At 52.6% G+C, this 21,034-nt stretch overlaps 1 protein-coding gene across 4 annotated transcripts; it reads left to right on the forward strand.

The window, feature by feature from the left end:
- Nucleotides 1-20,725, forward strand: Nelfa (negative elongation factor complex member A). 4 transcript variants are annotated; one of them, XM_058572477.1, is made up of 12 exons: nt 203-341; nt 2,549-2,862; nt 13,053-13,224; nt 14,625-14,786; nt 15,929-16,018; nt 17,337-17,467; nt 17,551-17,620; nt 17,764-17,852; nt 18,529-18,640; nt 19,338-19,618; nt 19,741-19,840; nt 19,919-20,725. In XM_058572477.1, the coding sequence occupies exons 2-12, from the start codon at nt 2,710-2,712 to the stop codon at nt 20,335-20,337; spliced, it is 1,779 nt and encodes a 592-aa protein (XP_058428460.1). In that variant the 5' UTR covers nt 203-341; nt 2,549-2,709; the 3' UTR covers nt 20,338-20,725. The 4 variants fall into 4 exon arrangements, with proteins under 4 accessions (XP_046279511.1, XP_046279513.1, XP_058428460.1 ...); XM_046423555.2 differs by lacking the exon at nt 2,549-2,862 and having other exon boundaries at nt 1-341; XM_046423557.2 differs by lacking the exon at nt 2,549-2,862 and having other exon boundaries at nt 1-341; nt 19,935-20,337.
- Nucleotides 20,726-21,034: the final 309 nt, after the last annotated feature.

Consider the following 21,034-nt stretch of genomic DNA (forward strand, 5'->3'; position numbering starts at 1 on the left):
CACCAGCTGCGCTCGCTTGCCCGCCCGAGGCCCCGCCCCGCGCCCGCGGGCGCCGCCATGTTGGGGGTCCTCGCCGGGGGCGCGTAGGCGTCCTCATAAGATGCCGGCCCGGGCGCGCGGCGGCCCCCAAGATGGCGTCCATGCGGGAGAGCGACACGGGCCTGTGGCTGCACAACAAGCTGGGCGCCACGGACGAGCTGTGGGCGCCGCCCAGCATCGCGTCCCTGCTCACGGCCGCCGTCATCGACAACATCCGCCTCTGCTTCCACCGCCTCTCGTCGGCCGTGAAGCTCAAGTTGCTGCTCGGCACACTGCACCTCCCGCGCCGCACGGTGGACGAGGTGAGGCGGCCGGCCGCGCTCGCCCGGCCCGCGCCGCTCCTGCCCGCCCTCTCGCCCCCGGGGACCGCCGCCCGCACCCCGTCGTCTTCCTCGACCCTCCCTCCGCCAGCTCCCCCGTCCCCCCCGCACCCCGTCCTCTCCCCGTTTCCCCGCACGTTCTCCCCCATACCCCGTCCAACAGATGGACCGCATCCTTCCCCGCACTCCTTCCTCCCGCTGGACCCCGTCCTCCCCCGCTGGACTCCGTCCTCCCCCCCAGACCCTCCCGCCTGCGCCTTCGTCGGTGGAGGTGGGAGTCGCCCCTGCGGTCGGGGTCGTGGAGGCGACCCCTGGCGGAGGTGCCGGGCCGCTGCGGGCTGCGGGGCGCCCCGCGGAGGCCCGCCCCGTCGCCGGTCGGGCGTGGGCGTGCGGGTTTGCCTGGCGGCTGTCATTGCGTCGCTCTCCGCGCAGAATACTGAAGCGCCAAGGTGGTCTCTCCAGGCAATGTCGCCTGGATGTCGCCTGTGCGCAGTCGTAGGTCCTAAGTGGCCCCTCGTGAGCTGTGGGCACGCGAGCCCGGCTGTGGCTGTGGGTTAGGGTCGGCCGCCGGGCCCCGCCCTCCTCCGAGCTCCTCCTCCCGCGGCCGGTGGCTGCCTTCGCCCCTTTCCAAACGGGAAGTTCCCTCGTGCCTAGTGGGAACCTAGTGTCGCGGTATCAGGGGGCTCACTTGGCGTGTGTCCTGGTGGCACGCTGGCGGATTCGTGCGTGGTGCACCTTCCCAAGACCCGGCATGCTCCCCCTGCCACCTCAGGGAGGCACTGAGGCCCTGCCGTGCTCTTGTGCTCTTGTGAGTGGTGCAGTCGCCCACATCGACCCTGGTCGGGGGACTCCTCACAGTACAGTGCTCAGGAGCAGGTGTGGGGGTGTTAGGGTTATGCCAGGTTGTTTTTAGAGTGATTGTATCTAATAGTGCTTCTCTCCAAAGCCTGTCCCTTGTGTTGGTATGAGCATATTACTAGATGGTTTAATTTGTATCTGCGTTATCACTGATTTGGTTAAACGTTTTTTCATGAGTTTATTTGCTGTTTGCTTTTCTTTTTGTGAATGTTCAAAACTTTTTCCTGGTTGTCTTTTTTCATTGCTTTGTAGCAGGTGGAGGGTTTAATAAATGCTGGGTGCCGTCCCTGACGCAGCGGCATAGGATCCAGCATCTCCCAGCTGCGGCTCCACTTGCTTGCATCTGTGGTTGGGCAGAAGCTCTTGTGTGCAGCCACTCTGGGTGCTGGTCTGGCCCTTTTGGAAGGGCACCCCACCGAAGCCAGGGCCCAGCCCTTTCCCTTGGCAGAGCTGTGTGGCTGTGTCCTTCTTCTGATGCCTTCGGTTTGCCCGGAGTTGTCAGCTGGTGAAGCTGGGTGTGGTTTTTCCATTTCCACAAAGGTGTCCAGATGAGTGTCCAGTGCTACTGATTGCAATGACTGTCCTTTTCTGTGCGCTCACAGTCACTCTGCTGTGGGTCTTTTCCCGCCTCTGCTCATGAGCATTTGTGTATTGCTGTGCTTGTTCTAAGTCAGTTCCTATTCTGGGCAGCTAACCAACAGGGCAGACTCTCCTACTTTGTTCCTCAGGTATGTCTTTGACTTCTCCCAGCCTTTGCACTTCATTATGTGCCTCAACTCATGGATCTACTAATAACAATTTCACTTTCTGTTACTGGTATATACAACTGTAGATATCAGCTTTTAGATAATGAGTTTGAATCACATACATGTTGGAAGTATCATTAACTGCAATACTTTTTCTGTAGAATCAATTTTTCTGTGAGCTTAACATGGATATCTTTTCTTCTCTGGTCACCAGAAATCTTTTGTACATTCTTATTCTGATCACACAATAAGAACTTTGAATGTTTTGACAATAAGATTTTTGTTCCTGTTTTCTCATGGACATGCCCTTTATCTGGTCAAGGAAATTCTTTTTTTGTTGTTCAAGAATTTATTTTGCAGGGCTAGAGCCTGTAAAAACCCAGGGCCTCACACATGCTAGGCGAGTGCTCTAAAAATGAGGTACATCCCCAGCCCAAGGAGATTTTTTATATTCCTAGGGAGTTTTTAAAAAATTCTTTTAATTATGAATGAGATGTTTGTTTTGTTTTTCCTTTTCCTGATAAGGAGTCTTGCTCCATTGCTCAGTGGATTAGTAAACTTTTTTTTCTTTTTTAATTTCTTTAGTTTTAGGTGGACACAGTACTGTATTTGACGTTTATGTGGTGCTGAAAACCGAACCCAGGACCTCACATGAGCCACCTCCCAGCCCCACAGTAAACTTTTTCATTGTTGTGACTAAAGACCTGACAAGAACAACATAGAGGAGGAAACGTCTGTTGGGGTTCATGGTTTCAGAGATTCAGTCCAGACTCCATCATTCTGGACCTGAGGTGAGGCAGAACCTCATGGCTCAGAACTTCAAAGGATGTGGAGAGGAGAGCCACTCAGGACATGGCACCCTGAAGCAGCAAGAGAGGTCTGCTCACCAGAGACTAGATGTAAGCCCCAAGGGCACACTCCCAGGGACCTACCTCCTGCAGCCACACCCCACCTCGATGGCTTTCCCAGAGGATGAGGGGATGGGTTCCCATGGGAGGGATGGGCTGGCTGCAAAATAAAAACCATGAAAGTAGAACCACCAAATAGACATGAAAGACCAGAAATGTATTTTTCAGAGCAAGGGCAGTAACGGGTTAGGCTGACTGGAGTGGTAGGCTTCTAGCAAAGACGGAGCCTGCTTGCTTTATTTATAGCGGACAGATCCCAGGGGATGGGTAGGTTCTAGGTTTCAGTGTGGGCCCCCTCAGGATCCGGGTGGGGTGAGCAGCCTGTTGGGCTCTTCCTAGGCCATGCCCATCTCCAGGGCTGTGCTAGACTGGAGCAGTGAGCTAGGTAGGACGCAGTGTGAACCAGGGGTTCTCAGCCCACTGAAGAGTTCCTGATGCCAGGCTTTCCTGCCTGATGGCTCCAGCATCACTCAGTCCACGGATTCACAATGGCTCCCCACACCCACCTGCCTGTAGTCACACCCAATTAATCTATTCAAGTGGAGACACTGAGTGGGCTAAAGCTTTTGCATCTATTCATTTCACCTTTAAACTTCCTTGCATTGTCTCACCCTTGAGCTTTGGAGGACACCTCAGATCTAAACCATGTCACCCAGGCTGGTCTTCAGTTCCTGCATCCAGGTGATCTTTCTGCCTCAGCCTCCTGACTCCTGGGACCCAGTCATGCACAATCACACCCAGCTTGAATGAGGTTTTTGGTTTTGTTTTTGTTTTGGGGAGGGCACTTAGCCCCCAGCTCTTTATTTTGTATATTATTTAGAGACAGGGTCTCACTGAGTTGCTTAGTGCCTCACTAAGTTTCTGAGACTGACTTTGAACTTGTTAGCCTCCTGCCTTGGCCTCCCAAGCCACTGGAATTAACAGGCATGTGCCACCACACCCCGCTTTGAGCTTTTTGTTGTTGTTTTAACCACTTTATTGAGATACAGTTCACATGCCATGCAGTTCACCATTGAAGATGTTGAGGGAATGATTTTTAGTGATTCGGAGAGTTAATCATCCTAATCAACATTTCCATTATCCCCCGTCCCAAATAATTCTGTCCTCGGTGCAGTTCCCCACAGTCCTTTTCCCTCCTAGTCCTAACCTAGAGCTGCGTGTTCTGTACATTTCACATAAATGGAATCACACAGCGCATAGCCCTCCTTTTGGTTTTGTGGTACAGGGGATGGAACCCAGGTGCACTCCCGTGCTCCTGCCTCAGCCTCCCTTCTTTTGGTTTTACTCTGGTTTCTGTCAGTTGCCCAGGCTGACCTGGAACGTGCATCCTCCTGGCTTGGCCTCCGGTGCTGGGAAGGCAGCAGCTCGTGGTCTTTACTGGACTCCTTTCTCTGAACAAAGTGCCTTCTAGGTTGGTACCCATTGTGGCAGGTGTTGGTGCTGTGCTCCTCTAATGCTGAGTGGACCGCGCGTCTGTCCACTGCGCAGCAGATGGGCTTGGGGGCTGTTCCCACTGGCAGCTATTGTGGGTGGTGCTGCTGTGAGCGCACCCGGTAGGGTTTTGTCTCCTTGGTCTGTGCCTGGGAGTGGGGCTGCACTTCTGTGGTGAGTCTCGGGTTTTAGGGAATCGCCACACTGCCCTCCATAGTAGCACCACCACATTAACAGAATAACTTTCATTATAAACCAAAGCTGTATTCCTGACCCCTAAGCTGGTTACTTTCTGTTACTGGGTTCCATTGTCCTGCTAACATGTGTAGGAATTTTGTATCTACGCTCATGGGTAGAATCCACCTGTAGTGTAACTTGCCAGACGGTCTTTGTCAGATTTTTGTGTTGAGGGAATGAATGCTCCTGCCTGTATAAAATGATTTTAATGCATCCTCTATTTTCCTCTTTTTAAAAAATATTTATTTATTCATTTATTTTAGTTGTAGTTGTCAGAACCTTTATTTTTTTTATGTGGTGCTGAGGATTGAACCCAGGGCTTCTCGTGTACCAGGCAAGCGTTCTACCGCTGAGCCACAACCCCAGCACCCCCCCTCTTTTTTTTTTTTTGTATTGAGGATTGAACCCCACAGCCACATCCCCAGCTCTTTTGTATACTTTATTTAGAGACAGGGCCTCACTAAGTTACTGAGGCTGGCTTTGAACTTGAAATCCTCCTGCTTCAGCCTCCTAAGCCACTGGGATTACAGGCGTGTGCCACCGCACCCAGCTGCATCTATGAAGTTTTGATACATGATAATTCCTTCACTGACCCCTGTGTAAATTAGAAATGTTTCTCAATTTCCGTACATTCAAGAGCAACAGATTTTTGTTATGTTTTTATTAGTGATTTCTAGCTATAGTGAACTCTTGTCAGAAAATAGTCCAAATTATTTCATTTGCCTGAAATGAGATTTGCTTAGTGACAGAATATATGGTTAGTTTTTGTAAATGTTTGTGGGTGGCTTTAGAAGCATGTTTATTCTGTTAGTTTTAAAATCCTTTGCTGGGGCTGGGGATGTGGCTCAAGCAGTGGCGCGCTTGCCTGGCATGCGTGCGGCCCGGGTTTGATCCTCAGCACCACATACAAACCAAGATGTTGTGTCCACCAAAAATTAAAAAATGAATATTAAAAAAAAAAAAGATCCTTTGCTGAATATACATATGTTCATTAGATCAAACTTGCTTAATTGTGCTCAACTCTGTTCTGAATTTTTTTTTTAAATTCAGAGACGATCTGTTCATATCCCCATTATGATGATTATGAATTTGTTCCTCCTTATCAGCTACTGCTTTATGAATTTGGGGCTATGTTATTAGGTGCATGCAAATTTAGAGTTAAACGTTTGAGTTGCTTGGTGAAGTGAACCATGGTCTGTGTGCAGAGATCTGTTGTGTCTAGCATTAGGACAGGCATGTCAGCTTTCTTTGTATGTATATATGTATGTATGCACATAGACTTCTTTTTTGGATTTCGCCAATGTTTAAGAAATGAGGGACTGGGATTGTGGCTCAGTGAGAGCACTTGCCTAGCATGTGTGAGGCACTAGGTTTGATCCTCAGCACCACATATAAATAAATAAAAAATAAAGGTACATCAACAACTAAAATATATTCTTAAAAAATGATAATGAAGACCTTATTTACTTAGATTGTGAGAGAACTAGCCATTCTGAACAATATATTTTCCTGAAAACCACTTTTATTTTTTTTTTTTTTGGTATTAAAAAATCTTTCTGAATTATCCTCGTTCCATTGTCTAGCCTATCCTTCTTTTCTCAGTCCTATAAGGGTTTGAGACCTTAGGAATATCACCCTGAAAATGAATCCTTTCTGCAAGGGACCATAGGTCTAGCTGATGAGTGACTTGGCTGGATGTGTTCCCCATTGTGTCAGGGTTCTTCTGAGAAGCTGAGGATGCAGGGTGTTGGTGCACACCAGGGACTTGAGCCAGGCAGAGCCCGTGTTCTGGCCCAGGTCTGAAGGCTGGGACAGTCCACCTCGTACAGTCCAGTAGAAGGGCACATCCTCTTTCGTAGCTTTTTTCTTATTCTGTTCTCCCCACTGTTTTTGAGATGGAATTTCTCTTGGTCACCTAGTCTAGCTTTGAATTCCTGAAGTGAGGCAGTCTTCCTGCCGCAGCCTCCCAAGTAGCTGGGACTACAGGTGTCTACCACTTTACCTGGCACCCCCCCCTCACTTTTTATTCAGGTCTTCAGCTGATTGGATGAGGTTTGTCCACATTCAGGATGACAATCCACTTTGCTGTGTACTGTTCCAAACGTTAATCTCATCCAGAAACATTCTCACGTACACACCCAAGATAATGTTTGACCTGAATATCTGGCTGGCATATGAGTGTAATTCTAGTGATATGGGAGGCTAAGTCAGGAGTATCACACACTGGAGGCCAGCCTCAGCATCTTAGTGAATCCCTGTCTCAAAATAAAAAGTGTTGGGGGTGTAGCTCAGTGGTAAAGTGTCCTTGAATTTGCTCCTCAGGACAACAGAAGAAAAAATATATACACAGGATCTACTATAACCTGTTTCTGAGTGAAATCTTGGAACCAGTTCACTTATTTTGTGATGTATCTGTGGGTTTTTTTGTTTCGTTTTGTTCTGCTTTTTTTTCTTTTTTTAAGAAATACTGTTGCCGCAGTCTGGCTGGGCACAAATGCCGCAGTCTGGCTGGGCACACAATCACGAGCCACCACACAGCTTGTAGATTCAAACAGCAACTCTTTATTCCCGAACTCACACCAGCCGTCTACAATCACGTTCAGGGGAAATCCACGTTCTCTGCCCAAATCCCCTCCACTGGGCTTCTATCTCCAAAATATACTGTCTGAATCCCGTGAGAACTCAAGGGGAACTCAGGCAGCAGGATACGCCCTATTCCCAGCAGGAATAATCTTAAACCTTAAACCTGGAACCTAAACTGGGAACGCCCTAAACACGATTATCTTAAAACCGGGAACACCCTAATCTGCCTTGGTCCTTGAGCAAGGTCACGTACATTCAATGTCACTGCAACATGGGGTACGCTGGCAAGGAAATTGTCATACCTACTTACTTGGCTAATGGCTCCCAGCATACTGTAATAGAACTTTTACTTTTTTAAACATCTGTTTTTTAGTTAGAGGTGGACACAATATCTTTATTTTATTATTTATGTGGCGCTGAGGATCGAACCCGGTGCCTCACGCATGGTAGGCAAGTACTCTGCCACTGAGCTGTTCCCCATCCCTAGTCTTAAAAGCTAGTGAGCAGCCACTTTCAGCCAGTAGAGGGAGCTCGTTCAGCAAGGGGCACAGCAGCAACGTGGGGCCCTTTGTTGTGTGCTGGGGTGGAACCCCTCTTGCCAAGGGAGGTGGGGGGTTTCTGCAGATGACCAGGCACTGCCTGAATGAAGTTCAGGCTGTGTTTGAAAGGGCTTTGAGGAAATAGGGGCTGCTACCGGATGAGACCAGCGGTCCCTCCAACCTTCAGCGTGGCCCCAGAGCTGGTTTGGAAGGAGCACTGGTGACCGCGGGGGTGTTCAGTATGTAGAATGGCCTGCCGAGCTCACCAGAGTCTGTGGCAGGTGCAGCTGTTCCTGCAGTCGCACAGGAGCTAGTGTGTTGCAGCGTGCACAGGCAGCAGCGTCCCTGGAAGCACACGCCGGTTGGCACTCGTCCACTGAGAAGCTGGTCAGCAAGGCTGTGGTATTGCCTCTTCTCAGAGGGCCTCTCTGAACAGCACACTACCAAATGGGTCTCCCTTCCTGGAACCGTCTGTGGCCCACTTCAGTTCTCTTGTCGCGTGTGCCAAGTCCAGGAGGCTTCATTGCTGGGTGGCCCTCTGCTGGCTGCGCCTCTGCTCGTGTCTCCAGTGGACACTGGGGTGAGGGTGGTCTGCTCCTGTGGTGGGCAAGCACCTCTCTGGGAGGGCTGCCAGGCGCTCTGCTGATCGGGGTGCTCCCCTCCCTCCCTGCTGTGTCGCTGAGCTGTGCCCTTGGCCCTGTGACTTGTCCTTCCTATGTGCTCTTTTCTTCCATCCCCTGGAGCTCTGTTGGTAGGTGGTCTCTGGTATGTCAGTCTACCCTTCCACTCTTTTCTGTGCTGTTAGTCTGGGTGTCTGTTTTTCTCTGTGTCCTGAATTCAGGGTCCCCAGCCACAAATTTGGTGTGAACTTTCCTTACGGTGTGTGTGTACCTGCCTGCACATCACCCATGGAGCATTCCAGCAGCACGCCACAGTGCCTTCCTGGCAAGGGCCAGAAATCCTTCCTATTCGTGACACAGTCCACCCCTCACCACTAGTCCTGGAGCCCCTGGTGTAGGGTGCACATACTTAGGAAGCGCACGGATGTGGTTAAGCACAGGGAGAGCGTGGCTGAGGCAGGGTCTGTTGATGGCGGTGTTCATTCTGAAGGTGGCTGTGTTAGTGTCACTGCCAGACAAGGCAGTTGTCCCTTGGTAGCTGGGACAGGACACAAGCCCCTGCAGAGAGCGTAGGCAGGAGCTCCAATCCCTTCTGTGAAGTGGAGCAGTACTTGCATCTAGGATTGCCCTCCTCCTGTGTGTGCCAAGTCTCTAGGAGACTTCGAGCACATCGCAGGATGTGGTGGCTCCCTGATCTTGTTGATTAGGGAGTAACGACAAGAAGAAAGTCCATATATGTGTAGTACAAACTTTTATTTTTAAGAATGTTTCCATCGGTGGTCGGCTGAATCTGTGGATGTGGAGCCTGAGGGGAAGGAGAGCCAACTCTGCCGCAGACTCAGAGGCTATCAACAGACATAGATTTCTCTCACTTCCGGAGGCTGGGAGTCCAAGCTCTGGGTGCCTGCTTGCAGGTGGCTCGGTCTGATGGCACCCTCACCTTGTGGGAAGTGGGAGAGAGACCCCAGCAGACAAGCCAGAGCCCCCCTTCTGACCTGCCTCCCCACAGAGGCCCCATTTCCAGGTTCCCTCAGCGGTAGATTTGCGGTTGTCCACGGGTCGTGCCTTCCACATCCTACCCCAAGGCAGGGTGTTGGGGTGGAGCCCTCATTGATTTCCCTTTGGAGATAGACTGAGGGAGTGTTCACCCCTCACCACATGAGGGCACAGTGGGAAGGGACCACCGAACCAGGAAGTGATCCTTGGCAGATCCTAAGTCATCTGGTGCCTGGGCGTGGGGCTCTGGCTCCAGAATGGGGGGAACACTGCTGTTCTCAGGCCATCTTGTAAGGCAGACTTTACCAGGAGTGTGGAGGGTGCGGAATTCAGTCTGGAGTAGTGGCCTTTTGGTTTTAATCTCCTTTTTTCTGCACACACCACCCCCCCATTTTTATAAAACATTGTCCAGTTTTCTCTCTTGGTAGATGTTGGCTTATGTCCTAGATCAATTAGGTTTGACATTAACAAATAACATCAACCAAAATGCACCCACTATTATGACTAGACAAGGTTTTAGGAAAGGAAAAAGATTAGAAAAACAAGAACAAGGTATAGCAGCACCAATACAAATAGATCAAGGAACAGACAGACATGGGTTGGATTTTCAGAAAGGGCCACTGAGACAATAAAAATTACTTGGAAATCAGAAAGACCAGTATGGGTTCCTCAGTGGCCCCTGACTAAAGAAAAGATACAAGCAGCCCATGACCTGGTCAAACAACAATTAGTGGAAGGACATATACAACCTTCTGTATCTCCCCATAATACTCCCATTTTTGTCATCAAAAAGAAATCTGGTAAATGGAGATTATTGCAAGATTTAAGAGCCATTAATAATGAGATGGTTATTATGGGACCTGCTCAATCAGGGATTCCTCAGTTGTCTGCTTTGCCAAAAACCTGGTATGTTTTAGTTATAGATATTAAAGATTGTTTTTTTTCAATTCCAATTCATCCTGAGGATAGTCCACGTTTTGCATTTACTATCCCTGCACTGAATCATGAAGGTCCTGATCAGAGATATGAATGGAAAGTACTCCCTCAAGGGATGGCTAACAGCCCAACTATGTGTCAAATTTATGTTAACAAAGTAATCCAGCCACTTAGAAATCAAAATCCTGAACTACAAATATTTCACTATATGGATGATGTATTATTAGCACACAAAGATAAAAACACATTGCTAGAATGTTATGCCACACTTACAAACTTATTAAAAAATTATAATCTAGAGATAGCAACAGATAAAGTACAATTAAATTTTCCAATTAATTATTTAGGAGTTCTATTATCCTCAACCATGGTCCGTCCACCAAAAATTCAAATACGAGTAGATCAACTCAAATCACTTAATGACTTTCAAAAGTTATTAGGAGACATAAATTGGATAAGGCCTTATTTAGGTATACCAACAGGAGAGTTGGGACCTTTATTTGATATCCTAAAAGGTCCATCAGATCCAAATTCACCCCGAATGTTAACGCCTGAAGCAAGAAAGGCATTAAAAATCATTGAAACATATATGGAAAATATGCATTTGGATAGAATTGATATAAGTTTGCCTTTATTATTTATTGTACTACCAACAAAAAATATTCCTACAGGAGTATTTTGGTAAAAAGGTCACACAATTTTGACATTGTTTTATTATTTGTCTAGCTTGTTCCTTAGTTATTTTAAAACGCTTTTGTAAAGTATTAGCATTGACATGGAACTTTTTATGAAAATTTATAGCTTCTTCTAGTGTAGAGAAAATATGTATGTCATGTGTAGTTTTATCTGCTAAATCATTGCCCAAACTAAGGGCTCCAGGCAACCCTGTATGTGCCCTGATATGTCCTATAAAGAATGGATCTTTTCTGTCCCAGATTAGACTTTGTATAGTGGAAAGCAAAGAGAAAACAGTAGAAGAAGGGGAAATCCTACCAGCATCTTCAAGAGATACTATAGCATTAACTACATACTGACTATCAGAAAGTAAATTAAATACAGAATCTTTAAACATCACAAAAGCTTGTAAAACTGCATTAAGCTCTACCTTTTGAGCTGATTGTTTGGTTACTAAAAATGTAAAAGTTTGATCAGGGGTAACTACTGCTGCTGTACCATTATTTGACCCATCAGTGAATATATTTAACAACTCCTCCTTAAAAAGCCATGGGCTACATTTTTGTATTGTATCAACGTATGCCCTGATTGTTCTTGATTTTACTGAGATGCCTCCTTCCTCTAACAATTTACTTAACACTCTTTCAGTTTGTTTTTTACTAATTTCTGATCCCGTATTTCTACTATAATACAACCCAACAAGATGACGCCAAACAAAACCGAGACAGAATGAAATAAAAAGGGAACAACAAAAAGTCATTATAGCCTTTCTATCCTCCTGACATGTGCATCCGTCCTTTCTCCCTATCTGTTCCTCAGACGTAAATAGTTTTTCCTCAGATGTGAGCGGTTTTTCTTCCGTCTCACTCATCTCCAGGGACAGGCAACTTAAAACAAAAGTGAAGCAAAATAAAAGAGGAATCTTAAAATGGCTACCCATCTTTTCGCCCTGCCCTCAGGGGCGAGCAGTTTCACTTACCCTCAGTCGCTCCCCGTGCGAGCCACCAAATGCCACAGTCTGGCTGGGCACAATCAGGAGCCACTTGTCAAAAGAAACTTTTTAGAACCACACACGCCAAACAAAACAGCCTCTCAGGAAAAACCCTCAGAGCCTCAACTGCCACCACCGGCTTTCCACAAGCCTCTCTCTCTCCCACAAGCTTCTCTCCACCTCCCACCATCCTCCTGCTCTTGAGGCCGATTGGCTGGGTCACGTGGGCGGAGCCAAAAAAGTCCCCCAATGAGCAGCTCCATGGTCTGAAAGGGCAGGGAAACAGCCCAATGAGCATCACCGCAGAGGAGCCAATCAGCTAGATGTTGCTGGGGCCGCTGTGAGCCAATCATCAGCCGGCAGCTGGAAGTTTGCTGAAGTTTGCTGGCAGCTGGAAGTTTGCTGGGGCCCCTTCGGCTGTGGCTCTCAACAAGCTTCCTGAGGCTGCTGTAAAAATGTGGCTCAGGACCACAGCAGTTCAGCAGTGGGTGGCCGGCCACATTGCCGTAGGCCACAGGCCGTCCTCTCTCTCCTGACAGCTGTGGAGGTCTTTGGCCTACATATGCACCAGCTACTTGAGCCATGTGGCCATCTTTCCCTGTGTCTGCATGTCCACTCCTCTAACAACCATTCTGTTGTTAGAATGTGAACTGAAAACTATTTGGCGAGCTGGGTGGCGCTGTGGTCGGCGATAGCAGGTGCCAGCCGGTTGTTCAGGCCAGGCCCTCCTTGTGCCCAAGGAGTGGTGTGGCTGTCCACCCTCCTCAGCACCTGTTGGTGGCCTGGGTTCAGCTCTCAGTACCTGAGATGCTCCGTGCAGACTTCCTAAGTGGCAGTGGAGGTGGCCCTAAGAGGGGAGACAGGCCCAGGGAATTGGTGCTGCCAGGAGCTGTCAGGGAGACTGTGGGGAGGCGCTGCAGGCTAGGCCACTGCCACCTAGTAAAAGCTGTGGCCGTGCAGGGAAGAGGGGTGGCCCTGGGTTGGGGTAGGGGACTAGAGCAAGGGAGCCCCAGGAAGACATATGGGCTGCGAGGTGATTGCTGTCTAGGTGGGCTACCCTGTGCTCACCCAGAGGCCACAGTGGAGTTTGGAGTGGGCGGGGTGCAGACACCTCCCTGTGCGCAGCGTGCTGGGCTCAGCCGGTTGTGCTTCTCTGTCTTCTCTCCTCTGCAGATGAAGGAAGCCTTGATGGAGATCATCCAGCTCGCCACCTTGGACTCCGACCCCTGGGTCCTCATGGTTGCTGACATTCTGAAGTCCTTTCCTGACACAGGGTCCCTTAACCTTGACCTTGAGGAGCAGAACCCGAATGTTCAAGATATTTTAGGAGAACTTAGAGAAAAGGGTATGAAGTGTGGCCTTGTGTTCTGTTGGGAAGAGAGAAATGTTTTCTGGAAGAAACTGGATTGTTAGGCAGTTGTGTGCTACGTGTTTCCAGAATACTACCTGCATGTGCCTCATGCCCACGTGCTGTTGCCTGGCCTTGTGCCAGTCCCTCTGGCAGCTGACCACAGCCTGTAGGTCTCTGCACTGGGTTTTGGCTGTTTAAAAGTGTGCTTTTTACAAATATGCCAACCATTCTGTTGTTAGAATGTGAACTGAAAACTATTTGGAAAGTCTTTGCAGAAGCCAGATGCAGAGGTGCATGCCTATGATCCCAGTGACTTGGGAGCTAAGGCCGAAGGGTTCCAAATTCCAGGCCAGCCTGGACAACGTAGAGAGACCCTATCTCAGAATAAAACATAAGAAGGTTTGGGGGGGGGGGTGTAGCTCAGTGATAGATCGTCCTTGGGTTCAATCCCCAGTACCAAAAGGAGAAAGGCAGAGTGTTTGCAGGTGGTTATAAGGAACATGGGTGAAGGGGGCATCTGTCCCTTCGGAATTCTTCCTCCTCTGAAAAATGGGAACTGGCAGCCCCTGAGAAGCAGACTGTGCCGGCAGGCAGCACTGCGGCTGGGGACACAGGTGGCCTGTTATGCTGCCCAGGCCAGCTGTGCAGGGGCCACTTGTGCAGCCAGCTGTGCTGGTGCTTCTGGCACCTCAGGTGTCTACTGGACTTGTAATTGCACACACACCACACAGACCCTGTGAGCGCACGGGCCGCTCAGGTGCACATGCGTCCTGCGGGGGTGCGCTCAGCGGGTGGAGGGAGCTGTCCTCCTGTGAGCTGGAAGAGCCTAGGGCAGCCAATTCCAGGAACTGACCATGCTTTTCTCAGGGTGGTTATGTAACCAACGGGGGCAGCAGGTACTCCTGTCCCCCTACCATGAAGGGTTTTTTCCTGGAGTTTGGACCCCTCAGTGACCACGTAGACTCGGGCAATGAGTGTGGGCAGTTTTGTAAGTCTGGGATTCAGCGGTGTCCAAGAGGCCACTGACCTGGGGCTCCTGGGGATTCTGGAGAAGCTACACAGCTGCTCCTCTTACTGCACGGCATGTGTGGCCAGAATCCAAGGTCAAGGGGTGCAGCCCCTCTAGGTGTGGCTGTGTGACCAGGGGCCCCCAGGTTTGCAGCAGAGCAGCCAGCATTCCCTTTCCTCTCTCCCACGGGATTCTGTTTCTGCAGTGTTGCCCTGAGGTTCTGCCTTGGTTGGGGGGCCTGGCCCACTTTGACGACCTTAGTGCTGGGTGTTGGAGTTGGATCCAGGGGAAGCCAGTCTCCTGGGCCCTGCGGGGATTGAAAGCAGAGCAGAGGCTGCCATAGTGCCCTGGAAAAGGGCCTCTAACCCGCTGGGGCTCTCCACAGTGGGCGAGTGCGAGGCGTCCGCCATGCTGCCGCTGGAGTGCCAGTACCTGAACAAGAACGCCCTGACCACGCTCGCCGGGCCCCTCACCCCACCCGTGAAGCATTTCCAATTAAAGCGGAAGCCCAAGAGTGCCACGCTGCGGGCGGAGCTGCTGCAGAAGTGTGAGTGCTTCCATGGGCCCGGCCACTGTATGCGGGCCCTGGCTTTCAGGCCCCACTGCCTGCGAGGGCCCAGCTGTCTATTCAGAGACTTCTGAAAGCACGGGTCAGAAACTTGAGGATTTTCAGGTCATGGTGTCTGATCTGTGATGGGTGCCCAGGCCTCCCGCACATAGCAGTGCAGGTGGGCTGCCTGTCCCTCAGCTTTCGGTGCTCCCAGGTTCCCTTGAAGATGTCTGCTGTCTCACCTTGTAGAAGTTGTGTGGAAGGTGCTTGCTGGGTCCAGTGAGGAGTGACGGCGCCAGTTAAGTAGCAAAGCATGGGTTTCACGCCAGGCATAGGCCCCGTGTGGTAGTCCACACACCTGGGAGACTGAGGCAGAAGGCCCCCCGAACAACATAGCCTGATGCTGTCTCAGAAAAAGAGCAGAACAACCTGGAAAACCAAACCACAGCCAGTGTTGGGCACACACCTACATCAGCTCTCAGGAACCTGGGGTAGGAGGAGCGCAGGTCCGAGGCCAGCCTCAGCAACTTAGGCCCTAAGCAACTTAGACCCTGTCTCAAAATACATATTTAAGAAAGGACTGAGGATTAGGAGCACCCCTGGATTCAATCCCCAGTACAAAAAACAAACACGACCACAGATCCCAGTGAGGCCTCACTACCACATTTAGTGACAGACCTAAATGCTCTGTTCTTCCACTGCCTCCTGCTGTGACGCTTGCTTGGAGGAGGCAGCATCCCAGGGCCAGCCCAGTTCTGGGGGCTTGCAGAGTCTCTGGCCAGTGGGCAACTCTTAGAGGTCTGCTTGTCCCTCAGGTTCCACCTCCAGGAGTCAGTGGCAGAACTTGGGTCTGGCCAGGGGCAGCCAAGGCACTCTGCCTGTCACCCTACAGCATTATTAGCTGAGCCAGGGAAGTCCCTGTTCTTTGTCCTGTTAGGCACTGAGGAGAGTCCAGGGGAGTGTGCTCTGGGGGCCCTCCTGGCCTGTGGGCACTCACCTGGGAGTTCTAGCCAGAAAGCCTGGCTGTGGTATTTGCACTGGGCTGCGGCCTTCTCACGGCTCGTGTTTTCTGAGGTGTGCTTTTGGTGGGCAAGAGGCCCTGTCGTTGTGAGGACTGATGGGTGACCTTCTCTGCATAGCCACCGAGACAGCACAGCAGCTGAAGAGGAGTGCGGGGGTGCCATTCCATGCCAAGGGCCGGGGGCTGCTCCGCAAGATGGACACCACAAGTAAGCCAGACGCCCGCCCGTCAGCTCTGTTACTTGCCAGATGCGATGACCTTCCTTTTGGGACAAGTCACTGTGCCATTGGCCCTGCAGAAGCACAGGACAGGAGAGGGCAGACTCCCTCGTCCCTGAGATGCTCTGGGGTGGTGTCCAGTGCAGTGTTGCTGCTGGCCAGCACTGTCCTGCTCTAGGTTCCCCGTAGTGGCACGACAGGGCCACAGACTGCGGTATGGGTGTGCTCGATAGCATGGGGCAGCCCTGCTGGCGCTGGAGCCCTGCGTCTGTGCCCAGGCTGATCTGTGTGCCCACTCACACAGATTGGTGTGGATGTGACAGAGGGAGTACTGGTGACAGGAACCCAGGGTTGCCCCTGGAGCTCCAGGGGCTGGCACACCTCCAGTGGAGGCTGCAGGACCGGAGGGCAGGAGGGCTGCTGCGCACTAGGGAGCTGCAGGGAGGGGCCTCGGCTGCCCTCTGCATCTTGTCCCACCACGTGTCCATGATCACAGGAGCCTTGGTGACGGCTGGCCTCCCTCGCTGCAGGGGCGGCCCCTCCCTGCAGAAGTGTGGCCCTGGCCTGGCCTGGCCCTCTCATGGCTGCAGCTCCACCCTGCTGAGCAAATCCCATCTTCCAGTCTCCTTAGCAAAGCCCCCCAGAGCAGGGCTGTACCTGTTTTGCTGGGGTGGGAGAGCATGGTTGTCCATCAGTCATATCCACCCTTGACCCAGTGTTCTGACCGCACAACTCAGTGGGCACTTCTCAGCCCCAAGCCCGGAATAAGCCCTGGTGGGCACCCTAAACAGGAAAGGTGGACAGCTGCCAGGGCTCAGCAGTGCAGAGTCTGGTCAGGTGTGGGAGGACTCGGTTCTCGTGGACTGTGGCCCTGTTCACTAAAGGGCACAAGAAGGAAGCGGAGGACAGCATTCCACCTCGAAGACAGGAGGGTTGGTGACCTGGCAGAGGTCGAGGCATTGCTGTTTTTCTGGGGTAGCTTAATGTCCCCAGGCAGCCCTTGCTTTGCAGAACTGGGGTCCCAACTGACCTGGCCAGCTGTCCTCTCCCCTCATTGCAGCCCTCCTGGGCTCACAGCAGGAGCACACGACAAGACACTGGGCCAGTGGGGTCTGAGCTGAACACCTGCTCCCCACAGCGATACTGGCAAGAACAGCCTCGGCAGAACACACGGAGAGTGGCAGGGACGAGGTCCTCCCCGAGGTCCTCCCGAGGCAGCTCTGGCCCAGCCTTCTCTTGTGGGCAGAGAATGCCGGGGCTCCTGTGGACATCCCTGCTGGCCACTGACAGACACGGTCTTCTCCCCAGCCCCACTCAAAGGCATCCCGAAGCAGGCACCCTTCAGAAGCCCCACCACGCCCAGTGTCTTCAGCCCTGCCGGAAACCGGACCCCCATCCCACCTTCCAGGACCCCACTACGGAAAGAGAGGGGTGTGAAGGTAGGCCTGCTGCCACTCCCCAGCGCCCCAGGCAGCCCCCTCCCACAGGCCGTGGGCGAGCCTGGAGCTGTTTGTCTTGGCAGCTCCTCGACATTTCTGAGCTGGACATGGTCGGTGCTGGCCGAGAGGCGAAGAGGAGAAGGAAGACCCTGGGTGTGTACGGGCTTCCCCCGAGACTGGGAGGGAGGCCCGGACCTGCCCTCAGCTCTCGCTGTCCCCTCCGGCACCAGTGCGCCTGCCCCTCTGAGCCAGCTGAGGCCTCAGAGCACCTCACAGCACCTCTGGCTTCTCCACAGACACAGAGGTGGTGGAAAAGCCGGCCAAGGAGGAGACGGTGGTGGAGAACGCCACCCCTGACTACGCAGCCGGCCTGGTGTCCACACAGGTAGGGCTCTGCTGCCCCACCCAGACACAGCCCACAGGGCGCTCTCGTTCTGAAGGTTGGAGAAAGTGACCGAGCGTGTGTGTGCACACGTGCGCGCGTGTGTGTATGTGTGTATGTGCGCACGCACACGAGGGGTGGCCTGGGCTAGGACCCTAATCTAGCCATCAGCTCAAGTTTGGAATGAGCACCTGCCACACACTCCTGGAGACACTGCTGCCTGGGGACGTCCTCACTGCTGTGCCTCAGTAAGGGTCCTGCCAGGGGTGAGTGGGGCATATCACCCTGAGTCTGGAGTGGTGTGACCTAAGAGGTGCAGGGCGGGGGAGGCTGGCGTGTGGTCATCCTGGGAAGAGGGCCTTTTCCTGCTGTCCAGGCTGTGGGTCAGCTGAGGCTGGCGCATTTCCCTACAGTGCCCACGCACTGCGGGCAGTTGTTGCTACTCTCCAGAGATGGTGGTTCGTGGCCTCCCAAGTGGGAGCTCCTCCTCTGCCGAAGGGGTTCCAGGAACCAGGGAGGGTGGCGGGGCTGAGGTTTGGGCCAGCCTGGAGCAGCTCTGCCCTGAGGCTTGTGACACCTGTTAAGCAGGTCGGGTGATGTACAGTGCAAGTCCAGGCCAAGCCAGAGAGGGCTACTCTGAAACCCAGGCCTGTGCTGAGGGACCATCACTGTCTTCCAGAAACTTGGGTCTCTGAACAGCGAACCTGCACTGCCCTCCACAAGTTACCTGCCCTCCACACCCAGTGTGGTCCCAGCCTCCTCCTACGTCCCCAGCTCCGAGGCTCCCCAGGGTGAGTGGCTGCAGTGTGCTGCTCCTGGGGCTGTAAGGGTTCCTCCTGCCACCTGGAGCCAGCGTTCCACCTGGAAGGTGGCCTTGCCCACATGGTGCTGCAGGGGCCCACAGTGCTGTTTATTCATTATCAGGACATACATTCTGTCGTCCTTTAGCTTCTGCTGGTTGGGGGTGGGGGAGCCCCTCCTTGCCAAGAAATAAACCCCCTGCAGACAGGTAGCCACTGTCTGCTGTCCCCTGGCTGTGCTCCAGGGGCAGGAGGGGCTGAGGGCCCGGGGACAGACCCTCAGCCCCCAAGTTTCTGGAGATCTGTGGGAAGCTGGAGCTGGACCATTCACCTGACTTAGGCTTTGGTTGTGCTGCGATGCAGAAAGGCCTCAGGCCTGGCAGCCGGTGTCTTGTTGCCAGCACCTCATGACCCCAGGCCACTTGTGAGGATCTGAAAGTGCTTGGGACTGCAGGTTCTGCCCCTTTTGGTGGGGCATGCAGGGTTTATGCCAGGGAGGGCTGCTTATCCTGCAGGAGGAGGACAGAGCAGGTGGGTTTGGGGTGCCAGCTGGTCAGGGCTTGGGAAATGGAGGGTGGGGTCTAGGGCAGGTGGCTTGGAGAATGGGGACTGGGCACAGGTCCGGTGCGGAGGGGGAGGTGGGGGGCCTAGTCCCCAGCCTCCCTCACCAGGTCGTACTTTACCCTAGCACCATCTTCCCGGGAAACCAGTCTGCAGGCCAGCCGGCCACCTGAGGAGCCCAGCACCCCGAACCCCACACTGCCGGCACAGTTTAAGCAGAGGGCACCCATGTACAACAGCAGCCTCAGCCCTGCTGCACCTACACCTGCACCTGCAGCACCCACATCACCCCTGACGCCCACCACACCCCCAGCTGTTGCCCCAGCCGCTCAGACGCCCCCAGTGGCAATGGTGGTCCCCCAGACCCAGCCCCCTGCCCAGCAACAGCCTAAGAAGTTGTCCCTCACGGTAGGTGGGTCCTGGCAGGGCCTGTGGGCTGCCAGGTAGTTGGTATAGTCTTGCCCATCTGCACCTGGGGTGGGAGATGACCCAGGGGGGCCTGGGCACCCAAATCCTCCTCTTGCCCACAGAGAGAGCAGATGTTTGCCGCCCAGGAAATGTTCAAGACAGCCAACAAGGTCACACGGCCCGAGAAAGCCCTCATACTGGGCTTCATGGCTGGTTCCAGAGGTGTGTATGGGGCTGGGCCTGGGTGGTCCCCTGACTGGGTGGGGATGGGCTCCTTAGCCCCAGGCCCCTGCCCAGCAGCCCCTGCCCTTCACAGAGAACCCGTGCCAGGAGCAAGGGGACGTGATCCAGATCAAGCTGAGCGAGCACACAGAGGACCTGCCCAAGGCCGATGGCCAGGGCAGCACCACCATGCTGGTGGACACTGTGTTCGAGATGAACTACGCCACAGGCCAGTGGACACGCTTCAAGAAGTACAAGCCCATGACCAACGTATCCTGAGGATCACCTGCCTCTGCTGCTGGCCCTGGCTACGTAGGGCTCTGAGGGACAAGGGCTTGGCAGAGCAGCCAGGGGTTGATGCTGGCAGGCTGAGGCCCTGCCTGTGCCCGGCTGCCCACAGTGCTGCGGAGCCCCCAGCTTACTCAAGTTTTAGGTCTTTTCTCCGGTGTTTGGGGCTTATTTTTTATATTTTAATATGGGTTACTTTTTTTGTGTGATTTAAGATACTTTTTTGGATCCAATATTACAGTTTTGAATGTTCTAGTTAACCAAAAACGTTATAACTTCCCAATTTTAGTGCCTGTTAGACTTTTACCTTTTTCATTTTTTCTTAAATTCTACCGACTGAGTGTGAGAGCTTTTCCCTGCTAGTGCACCCTGTTCCGCAAGGTTGAGGGACCAAAGGTGGTACCTGGCGATGCTGCAGGGTGGCGACACTGCCCAGGCAATGCCAGAGGAGGCAGTGGGCCTCGCCTCGCCTCCCATCAGCGTCTGCCCAGGAGTTTTGTATGTCTTTTGTATAGCTGTGGATACTTAGGACAAGCCTTTGGGTCCCTATTTTCATTGTAAGACTTTGAGTGATTAAAGTCCAGCTTTTCTAAAGGAGGCCCGCAGAGCTCTGTTTCAGGCCTGATCTCCCTGCCCCGGGGCCCGCTCCTCCAGGCAGGAGGGTGGGTGTCGGCATGAGGGTCACACCAATGGCAAGGGTTGTGGTCACAGGCCCTACTGGGAAAGCAGAGGGCCCTGGGACTGCCCGGCTGCAGGGCCGGCCAGGAGAGGAACAGACTGCCTCAGACCTTTTCACCTTGACTGGGACTTGGGACCAAATTATTTTTGAAGGAAGGAAACTTTTTTTTTTTCCCTCCCCCAAAATCACAATTCCCTCTCTGACGTCCGGCATTCCCTATTTCCCAG

The sequence above is a fragment of the Marmota monax genome, unplaced genomic scaffold, assembly GCF_021218885.2.
Source record: "Marmota monax isolate L192 unplaced genomic scaffold, Marmota_monax_Labrador192_F-V1.1 WCK01_AAM20220418_F8-fsc00009, whole genome shotgun sequence".
NCBI lineage: Eukaryota > Metazoa > Chordata > Mammalia > Rodentia > Sciuridae > Marmota > Marmota monax.